This window comes from Gymnoscopelus microlampas, assembly GCF_963454915.1.
Source record: "Gymnoscopelus microlampas genome assembly, chromosome: 2".
NCBI lineage: Eukaryota > Metazoa > Chordata > Actinopteri > Myctophiformes > Myctophidae > Gymnoscopelus > Gymnoscopelus microlampas.
The window spans coordinates 12,952,676-12,980,567 of record NC_139939.1 but is presented as its reverse complement, the minus strand read 5'-3'; the positions used below and the strand labels follow the sequence as shown (position 1 = coordinate 12,980,567).

Here is a 27,892-nt window from a genome sequence, read left to right as displayed (position 1 = left end):
TGTGGTTCATTGTCCGCAATCAGTAATACGTAATACAATACCATACAATAAAATAGAAAAAACATATCGGGATAAAGCTCAGTAGAGTCAGGTATATTTAAAGAGAAAGCAGAATATTCTACTATCAGGATGTTCAAGGGGTTTATCTACTGTATGTCCACATGTATTTTGAGAACAGGAATTATTTTAGGTCCGTTTTGAGTTTGGGTAGGGAGTGGGTTGGTATACGGTACCAATGAAACTCATTCACCTAATATGTTTAGATGACTTTGCTGCTTTAGCTTCTGCATTATAATGACCTCGCCGGGCAGTTGATGCTATAAGCTTACACCACATACATGTAGGCCTAGCCTGTTACACCACCCTATGCTTTCCGTTTCACAGTGGAATTACACAACCTGTGATTAAGAAAGTTATTTGCTTGGGTGACATTATATGCAATGACCTTTTCCATTATGCCATTTAAATGTCCCCAACAAAAAAGTATGAACAAAAGGAAAAAAAGAAAGCTATTTGGTGTCAGTGTCAGGTTCAATAGCCTATTTGTTTAAGCACTGGTGACATCCAAATGACAATCCTTGGGGCGCGCCCTTGTTTGTTATTCATCCTCAAAATCATTCAGTTCAGTGAACCATTCAGTTTAGTTAATTATTTAGTTTGATGGTTTCTTAATGTGATAAAAAAAAAGACAGACAGATCCTCTTCTATATGGCTCACTTCTGTGGAGCCACGCTATAAAAGAGTCAGGGGTGGTGAGTTCTAAGGTACTGTAGTTTGATGTCTGAGGGAAACACCTTGCCATATAGCATAGAGGGTCATTTTTTTTGTCACTTTGTAATGCAACCCACGCAATGCAACCTCTTGCGATGCCATTGGTTTACCCCTCTCTGTACACTCTCCTGTCTGAAATAAAAGCATAGAAATGTCACAAATCTATTTAATAAAATAACAATACCAACTGAAATGAAGCAGTAGTCGAGGAAGAACTCAGATTTGTTACTAAAGTAAAAGTAGCAATACCACTTGGTTACAAGTAAAATAAAAGGCCTGCAACATTTTACAAGAGTATAACCATTCTTGTATTAGGAATAACTATCAATCATTAAGCGGGGGACCCCCTGTAACCCCCCCACACCTCCCCCCCCCCACCCCATCCCTCAAGGAACCCACGTTTAGAACCACTGCAAATCTGCATTATGAGTTACCTATCAAATTCAACAGTGGCATTCTGAGGTTGAAATGCATTTTCATCAGCAGCCCTTAAAACATATTATCTGGCGCCATCTGCTGGCAGAACTGAGAACAAGTGAAATCCTGATGAGGAATCGAAAATGGCACAGCCTCCAGCTGCTTATTCTCCATCCTTCAAAGATAAGAAAGAAAGTAGGCTATCTATCACATTGTATAACACCCCGTGTTATACTGGCTGCCACAAATATTATTTAGAACAAATATTTTTAATTCTAATTTCTTATATAATAATTCAATCATTATTCAACTCCACTCCCCTTTGGTGGACTTAGCTGGTTTAGCAGAAAGTTTGAGGATCCAATGGAGTTAGCTGGTTTTGTCAGAAGCACCAATATTATATATACATATATATATATATATATATATATATATATATATATATATATATATATATATATATATATATATATATATATATATATACACAGTATAACAGTCCATTCAGCTGTTCTTATCAATGATGAACTAAACCTCCTAACTCCACTTCTTTTTGGAGTTAGCTGGTTCCTGCCCGACAGCAGAGATATATATCATACAATAATAATATTCTGCCTCTCAGAAATCGTGATATGATATTTTGGCCATATTGCCCACCCCATATGAATAGTTATATCAGCATGCCCATATATGGGCAATTTGGCATACTCAAGACATACTCATGATATACTCATGACATCAGGGATCTCCATACGTGGGAATGAAAGGGACAAGGACTGACAGACAAATACCGATATCTCCATATATGGCCATAATAGGAACAAGGACTGACAGACACACACATCTCCATATAAAAAATGGCTTATCATCTCCATATCTGTCTGCATATCTGTCACATCGCCAGTGGCACGTAGGTGTCGAACTCTAGAGTGGCCCAAACTTCTAGATGCATACAACCTTCAATATCCAGAGCTGTTTCTCATAAACCATTCAGTTATCGTACGTGGGTTCAGAATCACTACATGTTAGGTATAAAAAAAATAGACGTAATGGTCCCATGGTGGCGCAATAAGAACCAACTTAGCATTTTCACTTGTAACAACTAGCACTAAATACTTGGTTGTACGACAAATAGTAAAAATAGTAAATCTACAAGATCACACAGATCGACAGATGACATTGCAAAACATTGTGAGTGTGTACATCTGCAATTTTTCTGCATGTAAAAGCTCCACACAGTTTTTATTTAGTTTAGTTTTTTATTCAAAATGAAAGCCCCTCACATATATATATATATATATATATTTTTTTAATAAAAGCACCCATTTTGCCACAAAAAGCCACAGACCTGACATGACACCAAAATCAAAAACAAAAATACATACATAAAGACATATAAAGATGAGAGCAATGTCCACCACTCAGCCTACCCATGGCCTAAAACCCCTGATTAAGCCTCAATGTCGTCTGATGGACAAAGGACCTCTTCAGTTTGACATTATTGTATGTTGGAACACCATATCTCCTTCCTGAAGGCAGCAACCTATACAGTATATTCTCTATACAAAACATGGCTCTTTAAGATAAACTGTATATGTTTCAAAAACGTAGCATGCAATGAATGGCTTTCACATCCATAAACATCAGACACCAACACAGATTGAGCTCAGAAGATGTTCTTTATCCGAATGAATTAAATTAAATGACACTAGATCCACACAGTTCAAAAAGAAAGGTTTAAACAATAAGTCTGTGTGTGTGATGTCCAAACCGAACGCAAAAGTCAGTGACTCACACACGCACGCACACACGTTACCGCCCGTACCGTCCTCGCAGTCCACTGCTGCACAGGGTTGATATCCTGATGCTACAGACAACCAGGCCAGTACCTATATTGTTGCTGGCATGCAGAAACCTCTAATCTCCGTATTTAAAATGTTATTATGTTTAATATTTGTTGCCTAAATTATTAAAGTGTCCCCTACTTCACCATACAAGAGTGTTGTGAAAATAGTGTATCTACAAGCTCACAACAGTAGTAGTAGTAATAAAATAGTAATAAAAAAGGGACGGTTTTGAACATATAAGGTTTACACCCGAGTGACGATATTTCAGATATTTGGATTTGTCTGATGTGCTATTTGGGCTGTCACTATGCTCACAATCGAATAATAATAATAAATGATAACATTATCCTAATGACACTCCTACACAACGAGAGCTGATTGAACAGATTATTATCATCACATACACTAGGGTAATTTGACCGTAACAGTCATACATACATTAAAATGCATAACAACTCATGGCCTTACGGTTTTTGCATCTTTTCTCTAGCTGTATAAAGCAGTTATTTTGCCATTCCAGATCTTGGACAAGCATCTGCAGAGATGCTTCTACAGGCCAGTGGTGGTCGATGAGGGTTTTGCCCATGGTGCTTTGGCCAAAGTATCCAAGATCTGGCTGAGAGCATTCTCCATCTAGTGGATTCAGACAGTAAAAATGTCATCAGAATGGTACAGTATAGGAATGAATCTCAAATGTTAATTGTTAAACCCTTTGAGAAAATGGTGACCAATATTTGTTAATAAGATCAGTTTGAGCCAGGCCAGGAACACGCCATCAGAACATGAGGAAGCTGTGGGGGAAGATAGATTGTGTATGACAGTTTGTGGTGCCCCGGCAGAAGTAAAAGCCGTTTTGGAGGCAGGCCCGTCAAGATAATCCAAATTGGGTATTATTTGGAAATTGCGTTCATGATATATGGCACTTTTTTGTTTGTTTAGTTAAGCTTAGTTTAGTTAAAGAGGTGGTGCCATGGTTTTGCACTTTTTCTGTTTTTCATGTGTCTATGAAGTTGATAGAACTTCATTAAGCCCCCTGGTGGTGTTTTTATGGTGTTTTATGTCTTCTCTACTTTGAGTTTCTTCCTGGAGAAAAACAGCGCTTTAGTGACATAGTAAAGACATGCCCTCCCCCTCATTATCTTAACACAGCAGGTGTGGGCATGAGGAGGAGGAGGGACTAGGATAGGTGGGTGGTGCTAAGGTGGTGGAGGAGGTGCTAAGGTGAGAACCAGGTATACTTAATGAACTGGAGGCGTGTCCACATAAAAACATAATTTTAACACTTTCTGTACACTTTTTTGAAAAAAATCTTCCTCCTAGTATAACCATAATACCTGATGATTATGTTTTTTTGGGGGGGGGGGGGGTCACTGAAAATCACGGCACAGCGTCTTTAAGAAACAGGCCCTGTCCACACACTTTGTAAGGTAATTACAGGCAAACGGTATGGAGTATGGGGGAAAAAAAAACATGTTTCTGCAATAAACAGTGACATTTGTAGCATTTATGGCAAGGGAAATAGCTTTTGGGTCTGTGTTGTTTAGAGGCCCCTCATTGTTTGCTTCAAATTTGGGGCAGATCAGACTTCATGATTTGCGGCATTTTTTCCCCGAAACAGGCTCGTCGCATTTGAGCCGATTATAGTGTTGGAATGGAATATGAAAATCATGCAGATACATTTTGAACACACAACTCAAGACATAATGTGTACAAATGTGTGTGAGTTTTGGTCAAAATATGTAGGGCCTTCCTCACACAGTTAAAACAATCGTTTTATGGCTGCCTTATGCCTTACGTGAAGCATAAGGCTGTTTCAATTCATTTCCTATGGAAGTCACGTGTTTTGATAAAGCTGACTTGCCTTAGGGGGGGGGGTAAAGCCAGAGAGCGGCGAGGCAAGTCAGCTTTATCAAAACACGTGAGTGCAGAGCAATGTGAAAAGGGTGCCATTTCTTCTCAGGCCTTTCACGGCAATCCGACACTGCATGCATTCAAGATTTGAGGCATTTTGTTCCAAAACTGTGTTTTGCTAAATTAGACCTGCTGGTGGCGCTATAACAGGCTAATGTGGAAAGAGTGGCATATCTTCCTCGGCCTGATGGGAATGTGCGCGCAAAATGTCACGGAAATCACATGCTGCGTTCATGATTTGAGGCATTTTGTTCAAAACGAACCAATCCTGCAAACTTTGGAAGCCAATCTTAGCCAATCAGGATGGAATATGGAAAATCGGACAGATCCGTGTTGATCACATGACTATAGAGATACTGTGTACCGATTTGCGTGATGTTTGGACAAAATCTATAGGAGTAATGTGTGTAATAGTAATAGTAATAGTAAAATGTCTTTTGGTACATCCCTTGTTTCATTCGAGTCAGTGCGATGTGATGCGATTCAAATTATTACAGTAATAATTGTGGTGCAGCCGAATACATAGAGTGGCGCTCAAATTCTCGCACCATGAACAACTGGCCTAATGACGCGTGTCATTGATGCTTTCTATCTGTCGGGGCCTTTAGTTATTGACATGAAGTGAAATGCAATGAAGTAGTTTTCATCTCACTTGCTTAAGCCTCTGGTCAAAGTCTCTGGTTTCAGTGAGCTGTTCAGTCAGCTGTTTCAGCTTACTGTCCACTCTGTCCACTCTGCCAAGACACACACAGTTAAGTACAATGCAATGCAATGCAATGCAATGCAATGCAATGCAATGCAATGCAATACTATACAATGCAATACAATACAATACAGTATAGTACTTTTCAAAGCCTGAGGTGAATTTAGTGATTGCCATTGAAGTGATCAACTCACTTGAAAGATATCCTCTTAATCCCCTCAGAGTCACTGCTTCTCTGAATCTTGATCTGGTCTTTCAGGAAATTCTCCTTCTGAACGGTCTCCCATCTATTAAGCCGGTAGTACTTAGGTAGTACTTTCCATTGAGGGAAAATGCTGAAATTAACTATTAACAGGATTTGCACAGTAGCTAAGCAGGCATGAGCTGAGGTTGGGCTGAAAAGCTTGGACTTAGAGTAGACAATGTAAACCATCATAATCAATGTAATGTTTAGTCGGAAGTACTGTAAAGCACAGTTGACAATTTTGTATATATGAGATCAGTTTTCAAGAATATTTCCTCTGGGAATACTCCCATCATTGCGACGCTTGCATTCATGCATGCACGCACACACACGTACGTGCGCGCGCGCGTACACACACACACACACACACACACACACACACACACACACACACACACACACACACACACACACACACACACACACACATTAAAATGGATGTTATCATGAGGTAGGACTTCAACCAATAGTTTCATCACACAACTAGAAAAAGTGCTCCTCGGAGCACAGGTCTCCGCCAGGTCAGGTAGATTATTGTGGCCTCCTGGAGGCGCTATAATAGGCCAATGTGAAAAGGGTGCCATTTATTCTTAGGTCTTTCACGGCAATCAGACACTGCATTCATGATTTGAGGCATTTTGTTCCAAAAATGTGTTTTGCTAAATTAGACCTGCTGGTGGCGCTATAACAGGCCAATGCGAAAAGTGTGGCATTTCTTCCTCGGCCTAGTGGGAATGTGCGTGTGAAATTTCACGGAAATCGCAAGCTGCGTGCATAGTTTGAGGCTTTTTGTTCAAAACGGAGCAATCCTGCAAACTTTGGAAGCCAACCATAGGCAATGAGGATGGAATATGGGAAATCGGACAGATCCGTGTTGATCACATGACTATACAGATACTGTGTACCGATTTGCATGACGTTTGGATAAAATCTGTAGGAGTAATGTAAAAAAATTTGTTTTGCACAAATCGGCCTCCTGGTGGCGCTATAACAGGCCCATGTGAACAAATTGGGGCAGAGGTTCTGAATTGGCATCCAGGGAGTGTGTGTGCACAGTTTCGGAGCCAACGGGCCAACGGTGCCGGAGATTAGCTGGTAACACACAGACAGGACGGACACACGGACGGACACACGGACACACGGACACACACACGGACGGACGGACGGAGGGTAAAACATACTCTCTCGCCATGCCTTCGGCCTGGCGGAGACAATAACCTTTTCCTAAAGATAAAATAAGTAGCCTATTTATTCTGTTTCATTCGATCCAAATCAAATACTGACCATCATCCGTTTGCATGTCACCATCAACCTGGTCGATTAGGCCGGAATGCAACATGCACGTTTCCCTCATGACCAAAGAGAAGAAGAGGTAAACAAGGTAGGAGAGGATGATGAACGGAGGAGCCAAAGTAGGACGGGAGCTGTACTCTGCAATGAGCTTGTAGCGCTGGGACCTCCAGTAGATGTCGCTTTTCTCCTGCACCTTGGAGAAAGTGTTGCTGCATGGAGGATCGAAGGGACAAAACGACAAACTTGTATGTTAACCTATAAAAAAAACAAAGAGGATTGTGAAATAAGAAGGCATGGGAAGTGCATTACATGTAGAAGGCAAGATAACAGCTGATAACAGATGAGAGGAGATAACAGCTGAGTGAGGGACAGGGGTGCAATGCTCACTGGATGGCCTTGCACGCCGTGCCGGAACCTATTTGACCAGAAGCACACGCAGGCACGCGCATAGATTTAAAACTACTTTAAATTTGCACCTCAACAAAGTTTTCAAAGGCTCCCGACTCACACCTAGCGAATTAACATAGGAATAAGCCTAGATGCATATCAATTGTCCATTGTGTGACTTGCAGTGTAGGTGTTAAGCGACGTGCGCGTCACGTCATTGAAATAGAGTGCAAGAACATACCAAATGAGCATTGCATGCCTGGTGAGGGAAAGAGAGAGCGTACACTTATGGAGCCACAGACAGCAGGCTGGTTCTCTACCTGAGTATGGCAATGAGGAGGTTGATGAGCAGTATGTTGGTGACCAGTAGGTAAACCACCAGCAGAATGATCACCAGCCAGTTGCTGTACAAGTTCCTGCATGGCTCAGCACCGCCCTCTATCTGTGTCACATTGTCAGTGCATGCCATGTCCCACCGTTCTCCCACTTGGATAAAAAATAAAAATAATGATAGTTATTTTTTACGTACGTACATATTACATACATACATACATACATACATACATACATACATACATACATACATACATACATCAACCACTCATTTTTGATAATTGGGACAAATCCTAACAAAAAAAACAAATTATTATTTATTAACACACTAATAAAAACTATATATATATATATATATATATATATATATATATATATATATATATATATATATATATATATATATATATATATATATATATATATATATATATATATGAATTACATAAGATTGATACAATGTTTTGGTCTCAGACAACGATTCACAACTTCAAACATAAAAAATATATAATTATTAATTGTATTAAATAACCATGTGTATTGATAACAGAGGTGTAAGAATATACTATTAATATAATATATTTTTTAAATGTGTTTTTGAAAAAAAAAAAAAAATCCCTTTAAAGTGGTGTCCAAGATCAATGTCAACTCTCTCACATTTCTAAAAAAAACATAATTTAATCATATATCCTAAGGTCCCCTGTCTCATTTCCTGGTTTAAAAAAAGGCGGGAAAGCTGTGGAAGCTTTATTTTTTTTATAAATGCACTACATAATATTACTATCTGGTGTGTTCCAACCATAACATATAAAAAAGGGTAATTCTATAAGCATTAATAGAACCCAAACACCTTTAAAAAATAAATTGTCTACTCACTATACGATTGTGCTGTGGAATGAAAACAACATTTTGTCAACTCCGTCAGATATGCCATCTTATGGAGTTGACGTAAAAAAGAACTGTGGGAGGTTGGCCCATTACATGGTTTAATAGTCAACACTTTGACCTATTAAAATATATTTGAATATAATTGAAGAAGAAAAAATATATACAAATAGAGGTTTTGTCCCAATTCTCAAGAATGGGTGATATAGAATAGGCCTGTTTTCAATCATTGCAATTATAGCTGCCCCCTTTTTGGCCAATAAGAATAGATTTGTTTTAACTATTTTTGCCATGATACCATTCTGCAAAGTTTCGTACTTAGTGACTGGGCAATTATGCAGGTAGCGATGGAATAAAAACAATAAAATAAAACAACACAGATAGAATAAGCTTCCTATTAGAGGGTAGCACAGGTCCCAAAAACTTTACCCGCACATTTGGACCCGAGGAAAATTGGCCCCAGTCGGAAACTGATCCGAGGATAATTAGAATATAATTTAACCGATGCTATGCTCATTTCACTATGGCATTGAAACTAGCCATCTATGTGAGTGTCACCTTCACGAATCCCCGCCCCTCTGGAGCGGCATGTGTGGGAAGTGTGTACATGCGTATCTTTACGTGGCACGTGTGTGAGTGGTTCACTGTGCCTCCTGTTTGTGATGAATTATTTTAATTAGTTGCAGCCTTGTGTTGCAATCGTATGCCATAATCAAACAGACATACATGTACATACAAACGCACAAAGTCACTTAAAGAAGCAGCTGGCACCACTTAAAAGCTAATTGGGTCCTCCTCATGGGTCCATCAATTTCAGATGCACTTACCCCGAGACCCCCGGCAACTATAATAAATAAATAAAAGTCAATATACTGGGTTTTCGGTTCCGGGTGGACCCGTGCTACTCTCTAGTCTAGTGCCTATGCACCTGCAGTGCTTTGCCCCTAATCTCTCTCTCTCTCTCTCTCTCTCTGTCACACACACACACACATACACACACACACACACACACACAAAAACATACAAAAACACACAAAAACACACACGCATGCACGCGCGCGCACACACACACACACACACACACACACACACACACACACACACACACACACACACACACACACACACACACACACACAACACACACACACACACACACACACACACACACACACACACACACACACACACACACACCATCTAATTCCTCAACAGGAAAATGTCCAAAGATGTACAGGTAAGGTCTGTAGAACACTCGACGGAAGATACGATTTGGGTTGGGATCATAGGAATAGAGCAGTGCCTGATTGGCTACTCCATATGCCATCAGCCACACCACCAGGAAGAAGAGGAAGAAGGAGACATCTTTCATCTGAACAGTGAGAAACAGATATTTTGGGTTCATTATATAATATAACCAATGCAACTCTTAAAGCATGATAAAAGAACATTATTATCTGTGTATTATCTTACCATCTTCCAAACAATGATTAGTTTTGGTCCCATCTCTCTGTGAATGGCGAAGATGTGAAAGAGGCGGAGTGTGAAGACCATGTAGTCGATACACAAGACACATCGTCCAGACTCATAGGACGACTCAAACATCCTGAAGCAGAATAAAACACATTTAATCTAATTGAATGAATTAAATGCCTTGCCTGGAATGCCTTGTACAGGATGAGGACAGTGTGTAAAATTTGAGATGGGAGATGACATGAAGAGACGGCTGTTCATGTCTAGAGTACAATCAGTACTGCTCGGGACAGAGATATGGGCGCTCACAGTACAGCAGGACAAGGCCCTGGATGGCATCTACACATGAATGCTACGGGGCCTCTGGCGGGTCAGAGACAATATCAGGGAGAGAAGGATGAGGCTGGCTGGGCACTGTGTCAGGCACCCGGAACTGAGCTCACTGACATTGGGGCAGCCGGCCCCTGGGAGGGGGGAAAAGCGAGGATGGGAAGGGGGTGCGCCATCTATGTGGACACACTGTCGCATGCCAGCGGAGCTAGCAACCCTGCAGAGCTCTGGACCCTGATGTTGTATGGGAAGAGGAGTCTTCATCGCATCACATTAATTAATTGATTTAAAAAAAATGTTTTAAATATTATTATCACAGTTTTGGCATTGCTCATACGAGTAACCAATGATGAAAAATGTCTTTGTACCAACCTGCAGAAAAGACCAATAATGAACAGAATGATGGCAGTGAGGTCACACTTGTTCCACATATCATGCATGTACAGCCTCATCCTCTGGTGCAAAGTCATGCCCTTGAAGAAGAATGCCTGAAAGTAATTAAACACATCAATCAAACTGAATCAAGCTGATAGATTTGTGAATAGCAACAATCAGTTGTTAGAACAGTGTTTGTACTGCATTTTGATATACCGGTATCCATATCCATTCCATTCTATCAGTATATATCTATAATGAAGGTAACAGAGAATGCAATGGAGGAGAATATATAAGGTGGTTGATAATGTAACAAGAAAAGATGTCAACACATCGTAAAAAAGTGTTGGAGCAACAGTGCAAACACCAAGCACACAAGATTGAGTCATCAAACTCAAAAGAAAAACAAAGAGCATTAGATGCAGGGTGCCATGCCATTAGTCCAACAGTCCATTGTCCACAAGGCCCATAATTCCGAAATCTCGATAGTCCGAAAAATGTACCATTAGACCGACGATCCATAGTTCTGACAGCCCGTTCTTCCGAGGGTTCATTGATCCGAAAACAAATATCTCATTATTTCGAGGGTTCATTGATCAGAAAATGAGCGCTCTCCATGGTGCTGAAATGCCTCAAAAATAATGTTTGCACGCCAGTAGGCTATATGTATTAAACTCAGCTGTACGTCAAAGTATAAATCGAGCTCACGTGTTTGAGAAACCACAAAGACATATTTTTAGTTTATGGACGCATTACGTGCATGGGAAATTCATTCAACATCATAAACAAACAATCATGTATGTACTGTATAGCCTATTGGACTCCAAAAGAGTCCAAGGAGGAAACCGTCTAATCATCACGCACTAGCTCTGGTCCATAGCATTAGAAGGAGTTCTCTATGGACCAGAGCTGATCCCGCGCATGCGCGCGCGCACGAACACACACACACACACACACACACACACACACACACACACACACACACACACACACACACACACACACACACACACACACACGCGCGCGCGCACACACACACACACACACACACACACACACACACACACACACACACACACACACACACACACACACACACACACACACACACACACACACACACACACACACACTTAATATTATACTGTACAGATATGTAAATCATTTGTTGTGTGTGCAAACATACAAATGTGGCAATACAAATAACTCAGATCCTGAATATTTTACAAATAACACAGGAAGGTTTTGTTCCTATATTCTGGCTTTTTGGCTCTTTGTTATGTTAATGACACAGAATTCAAACCTCAATGTTGCACTTACAGGCATTTATTGGATGAGTGGGCAATGTGTGCTAACACAAGACATGCAATGTAAGAGAGAGGTAACCTCCCTCCACCCACCTGTCGGATCTCCTCACATATGAAGGTGAACACCCAGAAGTACAGCAAATATTCAGTGATGGACGGGCCAAAAGGGGGTGGTGGCTTAAAGTCCACCAGCAGCACGTAGGCAAACAAGAGGAGGAAGAGGAAGTACATCAGCACATTGCCCCAAAAGGTAGTGACAGGAGCACTCCAGAACTGAAACCATCTGGATTGTGGATTTCTGCAAGGTGGAGCATCATGATAAACCTGCTCAACTTATAGTCTGCAAACACATTTTGAAATTCATGTATAATTTACAAACATATTATTGAGTTAAACATGAAGGGCCTGGCGTTAACCTGAAGGAGATGATCTTGGTGCAGCAGAGCAGCATGGGGCAGAAAAGGTTGAGAAGGACTTTCCACACTTTTGTGTCCTTTGCATCCATGTGTCCCCACCAAATCTCAGACAGCTTGGACTAAGAAGCAGAGTGGTCTGTTTTAGCCATTTCTGTGTGTTAATGTCACACACTGTGTATGCAATTTGATTATGTAATTTCAGTTAGACACTTCAGCTCAGGATTAACCATTTACCAATTATTGCAATGATATTGCATTCAGTTTGGTGGTGTGAATCTGCTCCTGTGATACAACAGATTACCTGCATGCGCAAGCATGACAGAGAATCTGAGATCACAAACCCCTCGGGGGAGAGCATAAGACACAGATATTACATGAACATAACATTGAACCTTTCAATTGCATGAGTTAAGATACCACATATTATAGTACAATCCATAGAATCGCAGTACCATCACAGAATCAACCATTAACATAAGAACTAAATGCCACAGGAAGGAGGCCGGTCCTGGGAATTTGAACAGAGACAGCTGTACGACAAGTTGTGACAGCTAAGCACTTAGAATTCACAGTGAATATTGGACTGGTTAATAGGGCCGCCTGAGTTGCACTGTGGGAATTAGGGCGTGTGTGAGTTAGCTTGTAGCGAATGGAGAGACAGACTGACTTGTGGGTGTATGAATTAATTAACTTGTTAGCGAATGAATGAGGGGGCTGGGGAGAGTGAGCTAGCAATGTACAACTCCTGCCTTCCATGCCTACCTGAACTATCGCTCTGCTGGATTAATCATTTGATTTACATAGGCTAAACTACAATATATTCTAAAACTGTTACCAAAAGTAATACAATTAAAGTGGGATGAACCCCTAGGCTGATTGTGGTAGTTTATGTTCCAGTTAAGGTAAAAAAAAAAAAAACTACAGCTGGGTAAAAACATGTCAGACTGCATAACACTGACCTTATAGTACACAGTGATGTTAAGCAACACAGATGCAGATAATCAAATTAAAAATGGGTGTGTTAGATTTAGGTGTGTCAATAACCCATAACCCATGGACATTTTGGATCGGCCTGCCCTCCGCAGTAACCGCCAGTGTTGCCAGATTTTGCGAGAGAAATAAGAAACCAGGTCTATGAAAACAAGCCCAAGAGAGCACTTTAAACCTATATAGTACTGTATACATGGCCTATCTACAAACTCACAACGCGTCACATCCAACCACCAATATTTACAAGCAACTTTACAGGAAAAGAAGCCCAAAGTCACTTATAATAAGCGGACATGGCAACACTGGTAACCGCCCTCCGCTCCCCTCATTCATACTGCAACAGTTGCAGACAGACAAGCAATCCGAAAAACAAGTAATCAGGTCTATGAAAACAATCACACACACACACACACACACACACACACACACACACACACACACACACACACACACACACACACACACACACACACACACACACACACACACACACACAGAGCACCTGGTAGAATATGACTTTTGTCATTTCGTTCTTGTTTTTACCTGAATGACCAAACAAACGACAAATCAAGTTTCATAACTCTTTAACTCAGTGTTTTTTTGGGTGTGTAGCAAGGCAGAGGAAAAATGAAAACCTGCATGCAGACATTTCTTTACGGCATACGGAAGAAATGTCTGGAAAATTATTGGTAAAATATATATATATGTTATTTTGTTATGTACAATGACAATGTGTGTAACAATGTTACACACTATTTTTGCCGGTTTCTTACCCGTTCACACTACCCGCGAATTACACACAAGAGAGCTGGCACTGTCCCTAAACGGTATCATTCGCCCACTATACCCGCTATTCATTACGCCTGGAGGTTGTTGCGCTTTCCCTAAAATTGCCCACACACGTTTAGGGAAGCATAGCCGATTCTAAAACCACCCGCTATGCCAGATTCGTTTGGTAGAGCGCGCCTGCAATGGACATTTTGAGAGTCGGGCCGGCCGGGCGCACAACGGCACAACATTCAGAGGCTCCCTCTCTCATAATTCTCAACGAATCTCTGTGATTCAAATTTTCCTATAATCAGCAGAAGCGAGAGTGTCAATTCCTTGTGTCAATTGTGTTTATATAAGATGATAGTCTATTCAAATAATACAATTTGTGCTGTGTGCGATGCAATGCACTCCAAATTACACACTTCAGTTTTATTCATCCAGCGCAGGAAATAATGAACTGATTACAATGATAAAACATTCTCTATAACCAGTAACATGTAGGTGATACTTACATGTATGTCTATCAAATATGGTTTAATTGAAAGGCAATCAAATGCTAGAGCCTATGAAGCAAACGTTGGGTGTATGGTGTCCAACATTATCGGCACCCCAGTGCGGATGCAGAGTTCACTTCGGAAATTAAGCGATTGTGAATGTGATTGTCATTACAATTTTACTGTAATGCACAAAAGTGTGACTGTAAATTCCTTGTGTCAATAAATTGTGTTTTTATCAGCTGTTGCCAGTTAAGCTTATCAAAGACTAATACAATGTTGTTTAATCTGCGTTTGCTATAACCATACCAGACCTTAAATTTCCTTTAATTATTCCAGAACACAAGCTGATTGCTGTAATTTAAAGTTCTCTATATGTGTGAGTGATAATTCTGTGTATCTAATACAATTTTATTCCAAGGCAACGCCGCTCTTCCATGGGCAGAGAAGGAGAGAGCGTATAGATTGCATTGGGGATAATGGCTTGCGCAGTCTTCTCTTAAAGGCAATGGCATCTGGCACAAGGATTTGTTTTATTATTGTAACGTCCAAACCACACATATATGCATAATGTAACGGGTAGTGCAGGTGTTTTAGGGATAAGGCTGTTGTCCAAAGATAGCAGCTTTTGCACGGGAACGCCCCTTGCGCCATGCTAAATCCCCAAATAGTGGGTATAGGAACTTCGGCCGAAAATAGAGCCCTATGCCTTTAAACCTATAATAACATTACTCAGATTGTTTCAAGATACCAGCTGAGCCAAGCAGACAAAGACGGGCGAACCTGTACTCCATCATGGCTGAAGAAGAGGCGTGCATCAGCAGCCATGCCCATCTGGAGGCAGGTCGTGCCCCATACTGGAGACTCGCAGGTGAGCAGACAGAAGGAGTACTTCTCATCGCTCTGGTAACATGAACTGAACATATCTGAAGAGAGAATTCAGCAGCACACAGGAAAAGCATTTTTACAGAAAGCTTAAAAAATAAAAGTAAATAAGGGATAAGAAATGCGAAATTTGCTTAACGTGACTATAATGCAATATAATCTGCCTAGAACACAGTTTATTTATAGTTATAAGCACTCATACATACTCATAATGCAACACATTATAAAGCATGTTATAATAACTCTAAGATCAAGTTATAATACTTCATAATTGCTGGAAACTCACAACATTTTGTTTTTGCAAGGATCATTAGAATTGTCATAGCTGTAATACATTATAATACTTTATAATGTATTACATGTGGGTGCTAAAGAGAAAAAAACGGCATAAACTCTATGTAACTCTAAGCACACACCACTGTAAAATGATCATTATTAATTATTTTAAAGGCTCAAAACATCATTCTGTGGTTTCTATACAGTTTTAGTTTCTAGTTTCTATACAAATTAATTAGAATTGAGGGAAAATTATTACAATTAAAAATGAGTGTGGTCAAAGTGTTTAACTTTAACCACAGTTCAGATACTGATTCCAATTTTGCTGTGAATCGCACTGTTCTTATCTACAATAAGAAAGCATGACTGCCTTACCAGTACTACAACTTTTATCTCTTATGAACCATTAACAATTGCTCTTGCATAGATTTAGTATTTGTCTTGAAGCAACAAATGACCACTTATAGTGACTTATAATTGTGTGAGTGATTATAATGCATTATAACAGTAATTATAAAGGATTATACAATGATTGTAATATATTACTACTGAGAATTAACATAGGATGCATAGGAAGTGTTACCAAAAGGTCTGCCATTACCCAGCAAATATGAAGTAGTATAATACTTGTCATAAGTCATAAAATGCTGTCAACACTATATCACCTGAATACCAGCACACACTCAAATAGAGTAGTACCGTTACTCATCAAAGGCGCTACTTAATTCACACTGGGTGTGACTTTTATGGTTTACATGAGCTATGCACTTGGTGATGACAGTACCATACCCACAATGCATTGCACAAACAGCTAGAGCAAAGGGGAGTTGACCTAACGTTAGATAAAAGGTTTGAATGGTTGTGTTTAAGTAATAGGGTAGAAATGCGTTCAGTGTCATAAGGTTAGGGATCTGGGAGAGCAGTTAGCCAGTGAAATTGTGTGACATCAGATGTCTGGCTTCTGAGCTTATAGACACTGGATATCAGTTCAGGAACCACAACTTGAAAACTTTAGTTTGAATGATTTATTCAAGGTCTCACCATGTGCCAGCTTCTCGAACTTCTGTGCCAGCTCTTTCATAGAAAGTTTGATCCCTGTCTCACAATCCATCTTTGACATCTCCCTAAGCATCTTACAAGCACTCAGAGCACTCATCACTGACTCCTCCGCCTTGGAGATGGACAGAGGGACAGCGGGAGAGAGGGCTGATTACAGACTTCTAACAGAAGTCATATACATTACCGACTTACATTATACAAATCGTTCAGCCTTCTCTGAGCATCAGGGGTTTTACCTTCTCCCAGAAGAAGACAGCCATCTCACTGCGGTTCTGTAGGACAGCCCAGATAAAGAGAGAAGGCCAGGCAAATTCGCAGAGCTGCTCACTAGCATGCTGAGAAGGAGAGAAGAACAGAACTATGAAGAAGAAATGAGAGATGGGCATTAAACGTCCAATCCGGGAATGTTTTGAACAAATAAATTAGGTTTATATTCATTCTTAAGGAATTAGATTTGTAAATGGAAAATATCCTATTTACTATGTTATCATCCTTACGTGTCATTCACGTGTGTTAAACTGAAGAAATCAGTGATCTAATTTGATAAAACAAACCTTGAAACCTTGCAACACTTAAACCATATACTATACTACCTATTTGTTATAAATAAATAACCTTTGGAGCATAAAAAAGTGAGTTGCGAGCCTCGCTTTGTTCCCCTGGGGTCTGTACAAATGTATTCAAGCTACAGTGAACATCTTCACTGAGAGTATCTACAAGCTCACAACGCATCGCAATAGCGCGTAGTGAGCTTGTAGATCTGTGATTTTCGTTGAATGTTTACCCCAGAAACTGGACGCTATGGTTCATGTTTAAAGAGTGGATGAAAGACATTAGTAGTTACTGTACAAACATTAGTAGTAGTATTCGGAAGCTTACACTTAGAGCAGAGTAGAATGGCTTGTACTCATCACCCATTAACACATCGCCCATTAACATCTCTAAGATACGTGACACCTGCAGAGACAGGGAAGAGTAAATGAGACAAACCTATCACATCAAATCAACCACATAGCTTTGTTAAAATTCTACAGCATTTTTGTTGCTGCAGAAAATTATTCATACTGTACAATATTCTATTGTCAATAGCATTATCAAGATTATATTACATTCCAAAACCCCTCCCCACCAACCACAATATTACCTTACAGCATCTTGCATCAATGTACTGGTTAAATAAAAGTTCTATATTAAATGCATATTACTGTTGTTTGGTAGACAGGGATATATTTGGACGTCAGTGGTGGACAGTAACGGAGTAATTGTACTTGAGTACTGCACTTGAGTACAGATTCTGAGGATCTTTACTTTACATGAGTATTAGATTTTTTTTTATACTTATTACTCTTACTTCAGTACATTTCCAAGACAAAGTTTTTGTATAGGTATGCTTTAATTGCCAAAGGTCATTGTTATCGTTGATACAACAAAGAAAAAGGGTGAGCGGGGTGCAGGAACGCTTGTCTTCGGACACTGACGGAGGAGCGCTGACTGAAGGGGGCTTGAGCCACGAGAGGCACCGCCGAACGAGCTAAGGCGAGCAAGTCACCGTGCAGAGCGTTGCGAAGTCACCTTCAGTCGACTCAGCACCGTCCGAGTTACGTTCCGATAGGGACAGAATCGTAAATGATCTCCCCCCTTTTTTTTCTTTTTTAAACCCCACCTGAAACAGGCTGATGTCGCCCTCTGGCTCCTCCAGGCCCTGCTGTAGCAGCTTGTAGGCCAGCGTGTCATCAGACACTGTACTGTACAGTTTCTCCAGCCGTCCACAAGTCAGGTAGTCCACGATGTTGAAGCCATTCTCAATGAAGAGACGCACAAACTGTGGCTTGTCAGTGACCAGTGCGTCTGTCATGCAGTCCTCCAGGTCTTGATCCTGTTGGACAGAGTGGAGGTCAACAGGGACAGATTATTTACAGTAGCTGTTTTTGAGCTGTACACCAGAACCTTTTTTAAATTGATAGGTTGGTTAAAATCTGGGGCTACAACTGATGCAAATCATGGTGTGTGTGTGTGTGTGTGTGTGTGTGTGTGTGTGTGTGTGTGTGTGTGTGTGTGTGTGTGTGTGTGTGTGTGTGTGTGTGTGTGTGTGTGTGTGTGTGTGTGTGTGTGTGTGCATGTAAAGAATATGCATAAAGTAATTTGTACTGTTTGCTAATGTCAATTGGTTACAGAATGGGCAACAGAAGTAGGGGAACAATTAAATGAATTCCAAATCTACAGTGGCAATATTATTGTATCACTAGGTTAGTATTTACAGTACATGCATGAACACCCTCAAGAGTTATATTTCTGTGACTTCAACATTCAGATATTAGTCCATGAGCCAGACAAGATTTCATTATCGAAAGAGTGTTCATAGGGTCAATACGAGTAAATAAATATATGATAACCTCTCCACAGGAGTAGCTTTTTCATGGTTATCACACATTTTGTTAATTTCCCCATACGTACATGACAGGTGAAAGAATGACAAAATTTAAAAAAGAGTTATCATAATGAAACTTCCTGAGTTGATTACTTACATGAAGACAATGATTTATCGTATTACAAGTTTTCTGAAATTGTATATTTAAATATACAATTTCAGAAAACTCAGAAAACTCTTTCGATAATCATTGCTCAATTTTGGGGCTCTGGCTCATGGACTATATATTGTGATGTGTTGTTTCTCACCGTCCAGTTGATGTCACCATTGAAGAGCTCACTCTTGGCAAAGTCCACACTGTTCCAGGTGAGTGCTCGCTTCAGCTCCTCAGTGTAAGGGCTGGCATCATGTGATACACAACGCTTACTGACTGAATACACGCACGCACGCACACACACACACACACACACACACACACACACACACACACACACACACACACACACACACACACACACACACACACACACACACACACACACACAGAATGTTATATTGTTGTTGTCGGGCAGAAACCTTGTGTCTCGATTATTCAACTTTTTTTGTTTTGTTTGTAAATGAATGTCCTACTTTGTTGTGTAACAGTAACAAAAATAGCCGATCTATAAACTCACTCAGCTTACAGTATATATATCGTATTCTATCACTATTTCTGAAAAACTGAACGTGAAAGTTTAAGTGGTTAATGAAAATAACCTATGAAAAGTATTAACAAGAGCTTGTTACTATATAATAACTACATAATATAACTATATAATAACATAATATAATAACCCAACACAACACAACACAACACAACACAACACAACACAACACAACACAACGTAATATCATATCATATCATATCATATCATATCATAGTATTGATTATTGTTATATACCTTGCACGAGGGTCTTGAGCATGACTCTATCAAAGTCATCAAGCCTCTCCTGCTCTCCATGATAGACTGTTATCAGGTCCCTGTTCTGGTAGATGCTCAGAGCCTGAGGGTCAGGGTCAAGGGTTACAGGATGGGCAAATAGCAAATTCTGCAATTACGCAACTGTAAACAGGAACTTGCAAGACATTGTGATATTCTACTGTCATTCAGTTTAATAATATAAAATGTAATGGATTTTCTGCTCTGTTTGGCTGTTTGGAGAGAGAGAGAGAGAGAGGGGGGGGGGGGGGGGGACTTGCTGTGCAACAAATACAAATGTGCTGCCGGATTCAAACCTGTGACACACGATACTGTACATTCCCGCCCACTGAGTTGTTCACTCAGAGATTGGTAAGGTTTTGGGGGAAATTGACTATTTCCCCCCACTGTAATTAACCAGAGGCAGATAAATTCATGGATGGCCAGGTATAAAGACAGTTTGTCCCTGTTTTTGAGAGAAGCTGCTGCTTGACAGCCAGGATTTAAGCGAAACTAGCTAAGCTTACATGTTAACTTGCTGTACAGTACAGTTCAAACACCATACAAAAGACATCCAATACTTTGTCTGACTCTGTATACTGTAAGTAGAATGATACAATTGTCCCCAAAATAAACTAAAAAACAGACAAAGATTGTCAACAAGGCACACAGGTTCTGGTTCTCAAGGGTGTGTTGCAAGCCTCATTACTCTGCACCACCCCAGTGCCCTTACCCATTCAACAAGTTTGTCTGTCTGTGCTTCAGAAGGGAAGTGTCTCCTGACCCGTTCTGCCACTCGATCCTTCAGCTCAACACCAGGAGTACCATCTCCCTCATTGGAGCAATGGACAGCAGGGTCAGATGATAGCTTCTCCAAGATGTCACTCAAGAGGTCAGCCACACCTCCTGAACCTGCCAGCACCAGCCAGGGAATGGAGTTCCTCAGAGACAAAGCCACCCACTTGGAGATAGGGGAGGAGGGATAAAGAGAAATACAGAGGTGGAGGCGGGGGTTAACCACAGCCTGGCTGTTATTTCTTTATATACTTGCTTTTATAAATGATCTACTGTCTGGATACAAAAGTACTGGCCCTTGTTGTCTCCGCCAGACTTTACAGTCATAGTATATTTTCTTTATTTTCTATATTTTCAAAACACACTTTTTGCTACTACTACAACATATTGTCCAACAGTCAACAGTCAAATGAGGTGATCATGATTTATTAAACAGGTTTTGTATAATCCATTACCATGGCCTTTGACTGACATCCAAAGTTTGTGGGCGGGCCCGTTTTTCAAAAGGATATCCACAAATAATGAACTGATCCAATCTGCCTCAAATTGTAATCACACAAGGGGCCTCTAACCAAATGCTACAAATGTCCCCAGCATTGTCACATGACTAACGAGACCATTTGTACCTAAATTGGTGAAAATGTTGTTTAGGCCCCTCATTGTGTGATATCCAGAGATACAGCAATTTGTGTGAGTTTCAGACAAAACTGTAGGAGTAGTAGCAAAAATGGAATATAAGTATAATTGTTTTGTGTGATTGTATGACATACAGTTCAAGGGTTATAGGTTAAAACGTAAAGCGGCTTCTTGTAGCGCCACCGTGAGGCCCATTTGAAAAAGATGTGTTCTTCCTTGGTGTGTGCATGCAAAGTTTTAGACCAATTGATACAGTGATGTCTGAGATTAGATTTCCACAGACACATCATACATGCAATCTCCACCTCCTAGGCCTACTGGCCTGGAGGAGATAATAAAGTGTTAGCTAAATGCCTGTAGCTATAATGATAAATAATTAGGAATAATAAAAGTAATATTCAATTAATGCTCCTGGAGCATGAAAGTCAACTTACATGAAATCAATGTAACGCAAATGATATTGAGTGACTATTGCATTAAGAAACAGTGGACTGTACCTCCAGCATGGTTGCCTCTCCTGACATGAGCATACAGAGGACAGGAATGTCAATGCTGGTGCCTGTGAGAAAAAACATTGTGAAATGATCTCCTTTTCTAATTGCTCTATATACAGTATAGAGCAATGTATGGCTGTGGTTGTGAGTTTCAACAGAATCAATTGAAATTAAAGCTGCAATCAGCGATAAGCGGGGCCATTCCATGATAGGCAAAAAGCGATATGGAACAATAGCACAATAAGACGTAGAAACAGAATAGATTGAACTTGAGACAAAGCATTCCATGCAACTAACAAATGAGCATTCTCAATAGTTGAGCGCTGAGGGATGGCAGCTAGCAATCCAGGGTTAAGGACCTTATTCATGGACACCTCAACCCATGGCCATAGACAGGAATCAAACCCTCAACCTTCGGACTCACAGGCTGTCACAGTAGTGATTGAGCTAAGGCTTCATCCAGCCTGATGGTGTCTGTTGAAGACTCCATTTGGAGTAAGATTGGTTCCAGTGATATTTGGAATGACCCTCTACATTACTGCAACGTTTCAAACAAATGTGAGTCTGCATGTATGTGTTAGGGGCAGATGAATAATTGTTATAAAACTGCAATATACATTGGCTCATAAAAGCTTGTGTCTTCACCGTTTTCCATGACCCTCTACCATATTGAGTTTCGTAAAAAGTGACCACACGGTTAGGCCAGAACTGCAAAAAACGGCGGAAGAAGAATAATGAAAGTGTAGAGATGCAATATAATATAACCGCTCCCGGCAGCCATCTTGGACCGCCATCTTCAAACATACACTTTTCCGGTTTCCTGTTATTTAGCATGCCCAATACTAACACAATCCATTGAAAAACCTTTTGTATAATGTTTTGGGGGTCAAACCATATATTGATTGACATGTCAATAAGAACATAATTGATATTTGCAGCATTAGTTTCTTCGAGCAGTTCAACAAAATCATCCAGTTTTTTTTTTTTTTTTTTTACTATGTTTAAGTCACTTTTTGTTGCACCTTGTCCTGGCAAACAAAACAAATTATTATTTTAATTCCAGTAACAAATAATTTATGTCCACCGTCTCTTACCCCTGATGCGTTGGTGAGAGATGTAGTTCTCTAGCATGGCCCTGAAGTTCATCTCTCCTCCTCTGCGACCTACACTCCCATCATCCACCAGCAGGAAGGGATCATAGTTGTTGGCCAGGCAACAGGAGACTCCGGTTGTGTTCTCAACATAGTATGCAATATGGTTCCATCCCTGAGATGGAAGAAAACAGGAATTGCATAATTATGACTGTCTGTTATCTACTGTAGGTGCTTTTGGTGAGTCTAATTTGCGGTTGGTGTCACATGTCAAGGCTGAACTGACTCAATTTGGACACAAGACAGGAAATTCAGAATGTATTCACTTCATACAAGGTGAGATATTTCCCTGCTAGGGGCTTGATTGATTGAATGTTGATTGAATACTTTATTAGCAGTTTGCAAAAAAAGGCACAGGAAAGTACAGTTCAACACAAGGTCTGCTAAAGTGACATACAAGGTCTGACATAAGGAGCGCTGACCGACATAAAGGTGGGTGTTTTGTCTCCCCCTCCGCTCCCTCCGGCCCCATCGTCAGCCAGCATTCCTGTCCGTGCGGTTGAGAATTACAGTCAACCTGACGTCCGTGTTGTGTACGTTGCCTGTAGTACCCTAGGCGCCCTTTGTGCAGTATTGAGGAAAAAAGTTTTCCTCTGCCCCCCTCCTTTTCCAAAAAAGAGGAAGTGTATTCGATCCGCCAGTCCGAACGGCTGGGGCCGTGACAAAATGAACCCCAGCCGTTCCTTAAACACACACATAAATAATATAGCACAGTGCAGTAGGGGGCGAAACTCAAGTTTTGTAGACAACCTTTGTTTCTGTCTAGTTTGTGTGTTTATTTGGCTGGATGCTACATGCTAGCTTCATGCTAGCAGTGTTGCCAGGTTTTGTGAGAGAAATAAGCAACCAGGTCTATGAAAACAAGCCCAAAAGAATCGACCAGGCGACATGAGCGCTTTTTGAAAATAGTAGATCTACAATAAATATTTGAGAACCACTGGTTTAAATATTAATTAGCCTAACTAAGCAACTACACTTTAGAAACAAGCCCAAATAAAACCGCAACCACCAATGTTTACAAGCAACTTTACAGAAAAACAAGCTCAAAGTCGCTTATAATAAGCGGACATGGCAACGCTGTCTTCTAGACAAATACTAGCTACATGCTTTCACAATGCATGTGCCATAAAGAACGTGCGACATCCCTCACCCCCCCACGCACGTGAAACCCATCTAGTTTGAACAGGCCTTAAGAGAATTATGCCCAACTTTTACAATGGCCAGTTCCAAATTGCAGCCTCCTGTAAGTGCTCTTTTAGAGCGGTTTTGAAGGAGAGTAAGGACATTCCACATTTTGGTGGCATAGCAATAGAACAAATTTGACCCCTTGTTTGAGACAAATTTGAGTTGAATGTGATTTGTGGAGCCCCCCCTGGTCTTGTAATTGTGGACGTCTTTGATGTTTTTGAAGTAGTTTGACAGGTACATGGGTGTCTATGTGGTGTAGTGTATCTTGCAGATCAGGCCCATTGCAAGATGCTGTACTCTGTTCTCTACCCTGAGCCATCCCACCTTAGCAAAATGAGCAGGAGTTAGATGAGTTGTAGGTGTGAGGCCAAGCAGTAGCCTGACCAGTTTGTTTTGGGATGTCTGGAGCCTTGTTTATAAGGCCTTTGTGGTGCAATGGTACAAAGGGGTGTGAGCATAGTCTGGGTGCAGTACGTTAGTCCGACAGCGCATTCCTCCGACAGCGCAGTGCTCCGACATTAAACAGTAAACCCGAACCAAACCCGCACCCTAACCCTAACCGCACGCGGATGCCACATAGTCGGAGAAAAGGTCTGTCGGATTAACGCATGCCTCCCAGAGTCCTCAATGTATTCCTACTGACCAGAGAGGAGATCCTGTACACAAATCTTGTTCTTTGGTTGACTTTTTTGATTACTTTAGTTGCCATTTTTTCCCTCTAAAATGCCACCCAGGTAGGTAATTTCCTCTTTTCTTGTGATCACATTGTCACCCACTTTTACTGTGAAGCCGTCAGCCTTGCAGAGGTTTATTTTGGACCCAAAGAGAATGGATTCAGTTTTACCCAGGTGTAATGATACAGCAGTTTGTTATCAGCAAGCCAGGTGCAGATTTAACCGAGTTCAGAGCTGAGGGTTTTTTCGACCTGTAATTTGTCCTTATACGAGACCAGGAGATACAAGTCATCCGCCAGTCATCAACCAATTGCAGTCACAATTAAGCTGATGTCATGTTGTTTATATATTGTCGGGCAGAAACCAATTTTCCGTTTTTCTTTTTTTTCTTCATAAATCAACGCTGTGTGTGGGTTAAAACAATATTGAACCAATGAAAAATATTAAAAAGCGCTCCTGACAAAACCAGCTAACTCCATTGGTTCGTCAAACTGTCGGCTAAACCAGCTAACTCCACCCCCTCTCCCTTGCGTGGCACACAGAGCTCAGAGCTGTTTTAAAAATATACGTTTTTTGTAATTTCCTGTAAATGTTATGTTTTGTATTTTCAATTCCTGAAAAGGTTTGATTTAGCAGAGATAAATTAGGAACAGTAAAGCCCCTAGTATGCTTCCGTGCAGAACGCCACAGCTCACTGGGAGTGTTCTCTCCCCTCCAGATAGGATTGCATCCAGTGTCAAATGCCTTTTGGAGGTCCAGCATGACCATGCCGCAGTATTTGCCCACGTCCACCTCATGTTTGATGCGGTCATTCAAATAGAGAAGGCTTGACTGTAATACTATGTATAGCGGAGACAATGAGTTTCATCCTGGCATTTGCCAAGGCACCAAGGCAGAACTACCAGTCAAAGTGACGACTGGCCAATCACAGCGCATCCTCGCACATTTTCCGGGCCAAGGACCCATTAGCAGGGACCCCATAATGTGTATTCTCATTTTTTAGAATGCTTTCCATTCTGTCATACAGAAACGTGAATAGCGCTTGCATTGTGTTCTTGCATTGAACTTTAAAAATTCTGTTCAGCTCACAACCCAGACATCGTCGTTGAAATTGGCAGCCAGTTCTGTGCAGTTTAGGAGAAGTAAAAACTACACATAACTTCAACATGCGTGAGAACACTGTTCCGTGTGAAATCCATCGAACATCAAAATGGTGAAGTAGAGCAGTGTTCTTCACAGCTTCTTCACAGCTTTCATGACATCTGACAATTCAGCACTTAACCGAAGACCGGGAAAGCATCTGTGTCATTTTAGATTTCTTTGGCTATTCACAAAATAGCAGATATACAAGATCATAGCGTTGCACTGAGTGCCGTGCTACAAGCTTGTAGATCTGCTATTTTAGAAAAAAACATTTGTGCAAATCTTTAAATATGTATTTTTTTAAGCAAACATTTTAACTCAAGTCTTTGCTTCGGGTATTCTAAATCCTAACAGTTTTTTGAAAAAAAATTAAGTTGCTATAATATCAGTGGTTCTCAAACTTTTTTCATGTCAAGGACCACCCAAAATGATATGTATTTGGCCGCGGACACCTCCATCTCAAAATATGTTTTTTGAATAGCCCAAATAAATTTAAATTGACACAGATTCTTTCCCGGTCTTAATGGATTAATGTCTTTGGCAACGAGTGACTCCCTAGTCCCTGTGTAGCATGCAGTTTAACCTGTACCTGTGTAGCATGCAGTGACTCCATCAGGTGCACACATAGAAGCCATGCAGTGCTCAAGCACCTGCCTGTTTGCTTTCATAAGAGAAATTCTCTTATTTAAATACTAGAGGTGCGGGCGGCCTACGGCCGCCCGAAACCCCTAGCCGCGCACGGGGCCCAGCGTGGGCGCGTGTATATATGGGATGAACATTTGGGGAAAAAAAAAAAAAAAAAAAAAAGTTGTAATGTAAAAGTAAAAAAATTGAGAAAAAAATTGGGAAGAAATAATATTTTTTATGTTTCAGGGGGTCCGCGGACCCCCTGGTGGTCCGCGCCAAAGTCGTCGGATGAAAATCTTCAAACGGTAAAAAAAAAAAAAAAAAAAAAAAATCAAAAAAAAAAATCATGCAGGTTCTTGCTTGTTTCTGGCGTGGCATCCCAACCTGGCATCCCAATGCCGGCGATGTGTACTTCCGGGTTGCATAATGATGACATCACTGTCGAATCCTTTGCTGTCATGAACCTAGCCTGGTGTGTTGACCAGTAATGATGACATCACTGGCTAATCCTTTGGTGTCATGAACCTAGCCTGGTGTGTGGAGCAGAGCAGAGCAACGTGCTCTTGTTGTTTTGGGGATTTTCAATGGCGGGCCGTCGTGTTGTGTTGGCCTCGGTGGTACGCACGGTAAGCGGTAGGAAGCTGCTTCCACTTCCGTTGTGTCCGACATTTGGTGAGTAGAATTAATTAT

The 27,892-nt window shown here is 40.7% G+C and overlaps 1 protein-coding gene across 1 annotated transcript in view; it reads right to left on the bottom strand.

The window, feature by feature from the left end:
• Positions 1 to 2,515: 2,515 nt before the first annotated feature.
• LOC311056597 (transient receptor potential cation channel subfamily M member 4-like) overlaps positions 2,516 to 27,892 on the bottom strand; it is a 37,794-nt gene continuing 12,417 nt past the window's right edge. Inside the window, exons 6-25 of the mRNA XM_084073342.1 lie at positions 23,514 to 23,685; positions 22,423 to 22,484; positions 21,228 to 21,455; positions 20,477 to 20,579; positions 19,844 to 19,965; positions 18,831 to 19,043; positions 18,047 to 18,124; positions 17,404 to 17,502; positions 17,150 to 17,279; positions 15,731 to 15,873; positions 12,693 to 12,811; positions 12,370 to 12,574; positions 10,967 to 11,082; positions 10,265 to 10,397; positions 9,989 to 10,163; positions 7,894 to 8,059; positions 7,178 to 7,395; positions 5,844 to 5,964; positions 5,599 to 5,680; positions 2,516 to 3,668 (exon numbers count right to left, since the gene is read on the bottom strand). Coding sequence (XP_083929468.1) covers positions 3,585 to 3,668; positions 5,599 to 5,680; positions 5,844 to 5,964; positions 7,178 to 7,395; positions 7,894 to 8,059; positions 9,989 to 10,163; positions 10,265 to 10,397; positions 10,967 to 11,082; positions 12,370 to 12,574; positions 12,693 to 12,811; positions 15,731 to 15,873; positions 17,150 to 17,279; positions 17,404 to 17,502; positions 18,047 to 18,124; positions 18,831 to 19,043; positions 19,844 to 19,965; positions 20,477 to 20,579; positions 21,228 to 21,455; positions 22,423 to 22,484; positions 23,514 to 23,685 — 2,769 coding nt within the window. The 3' untranslated portion in view covers positions 2,516 to 3,584. The remainder of the gene's footprint in view (positions 3,669 to 5,598; positions 5,681 to 5,843; positions 5,965 to 7,177; positions 7,396 to 7,893; positions 8,060 to 9,988; positions 10,164 to 10,264; positions 10,398 to 10,966; positions 11,083 to 12,369; positions 12,575 to 12,692; positions 12,812 to 15,730; positions 15,874 to 17,149; positions 17,280 to 17,403; positions 17,503 to 18,046; positions 18,125 to 18,830; positions 19,044 to 19,843; positions 19,966 to 20,476; positions 20,580 to 21,227; positions 21,456 to 22,422; positions 22,485 to 23,513; positions 23,686 to 27,892) is intronic.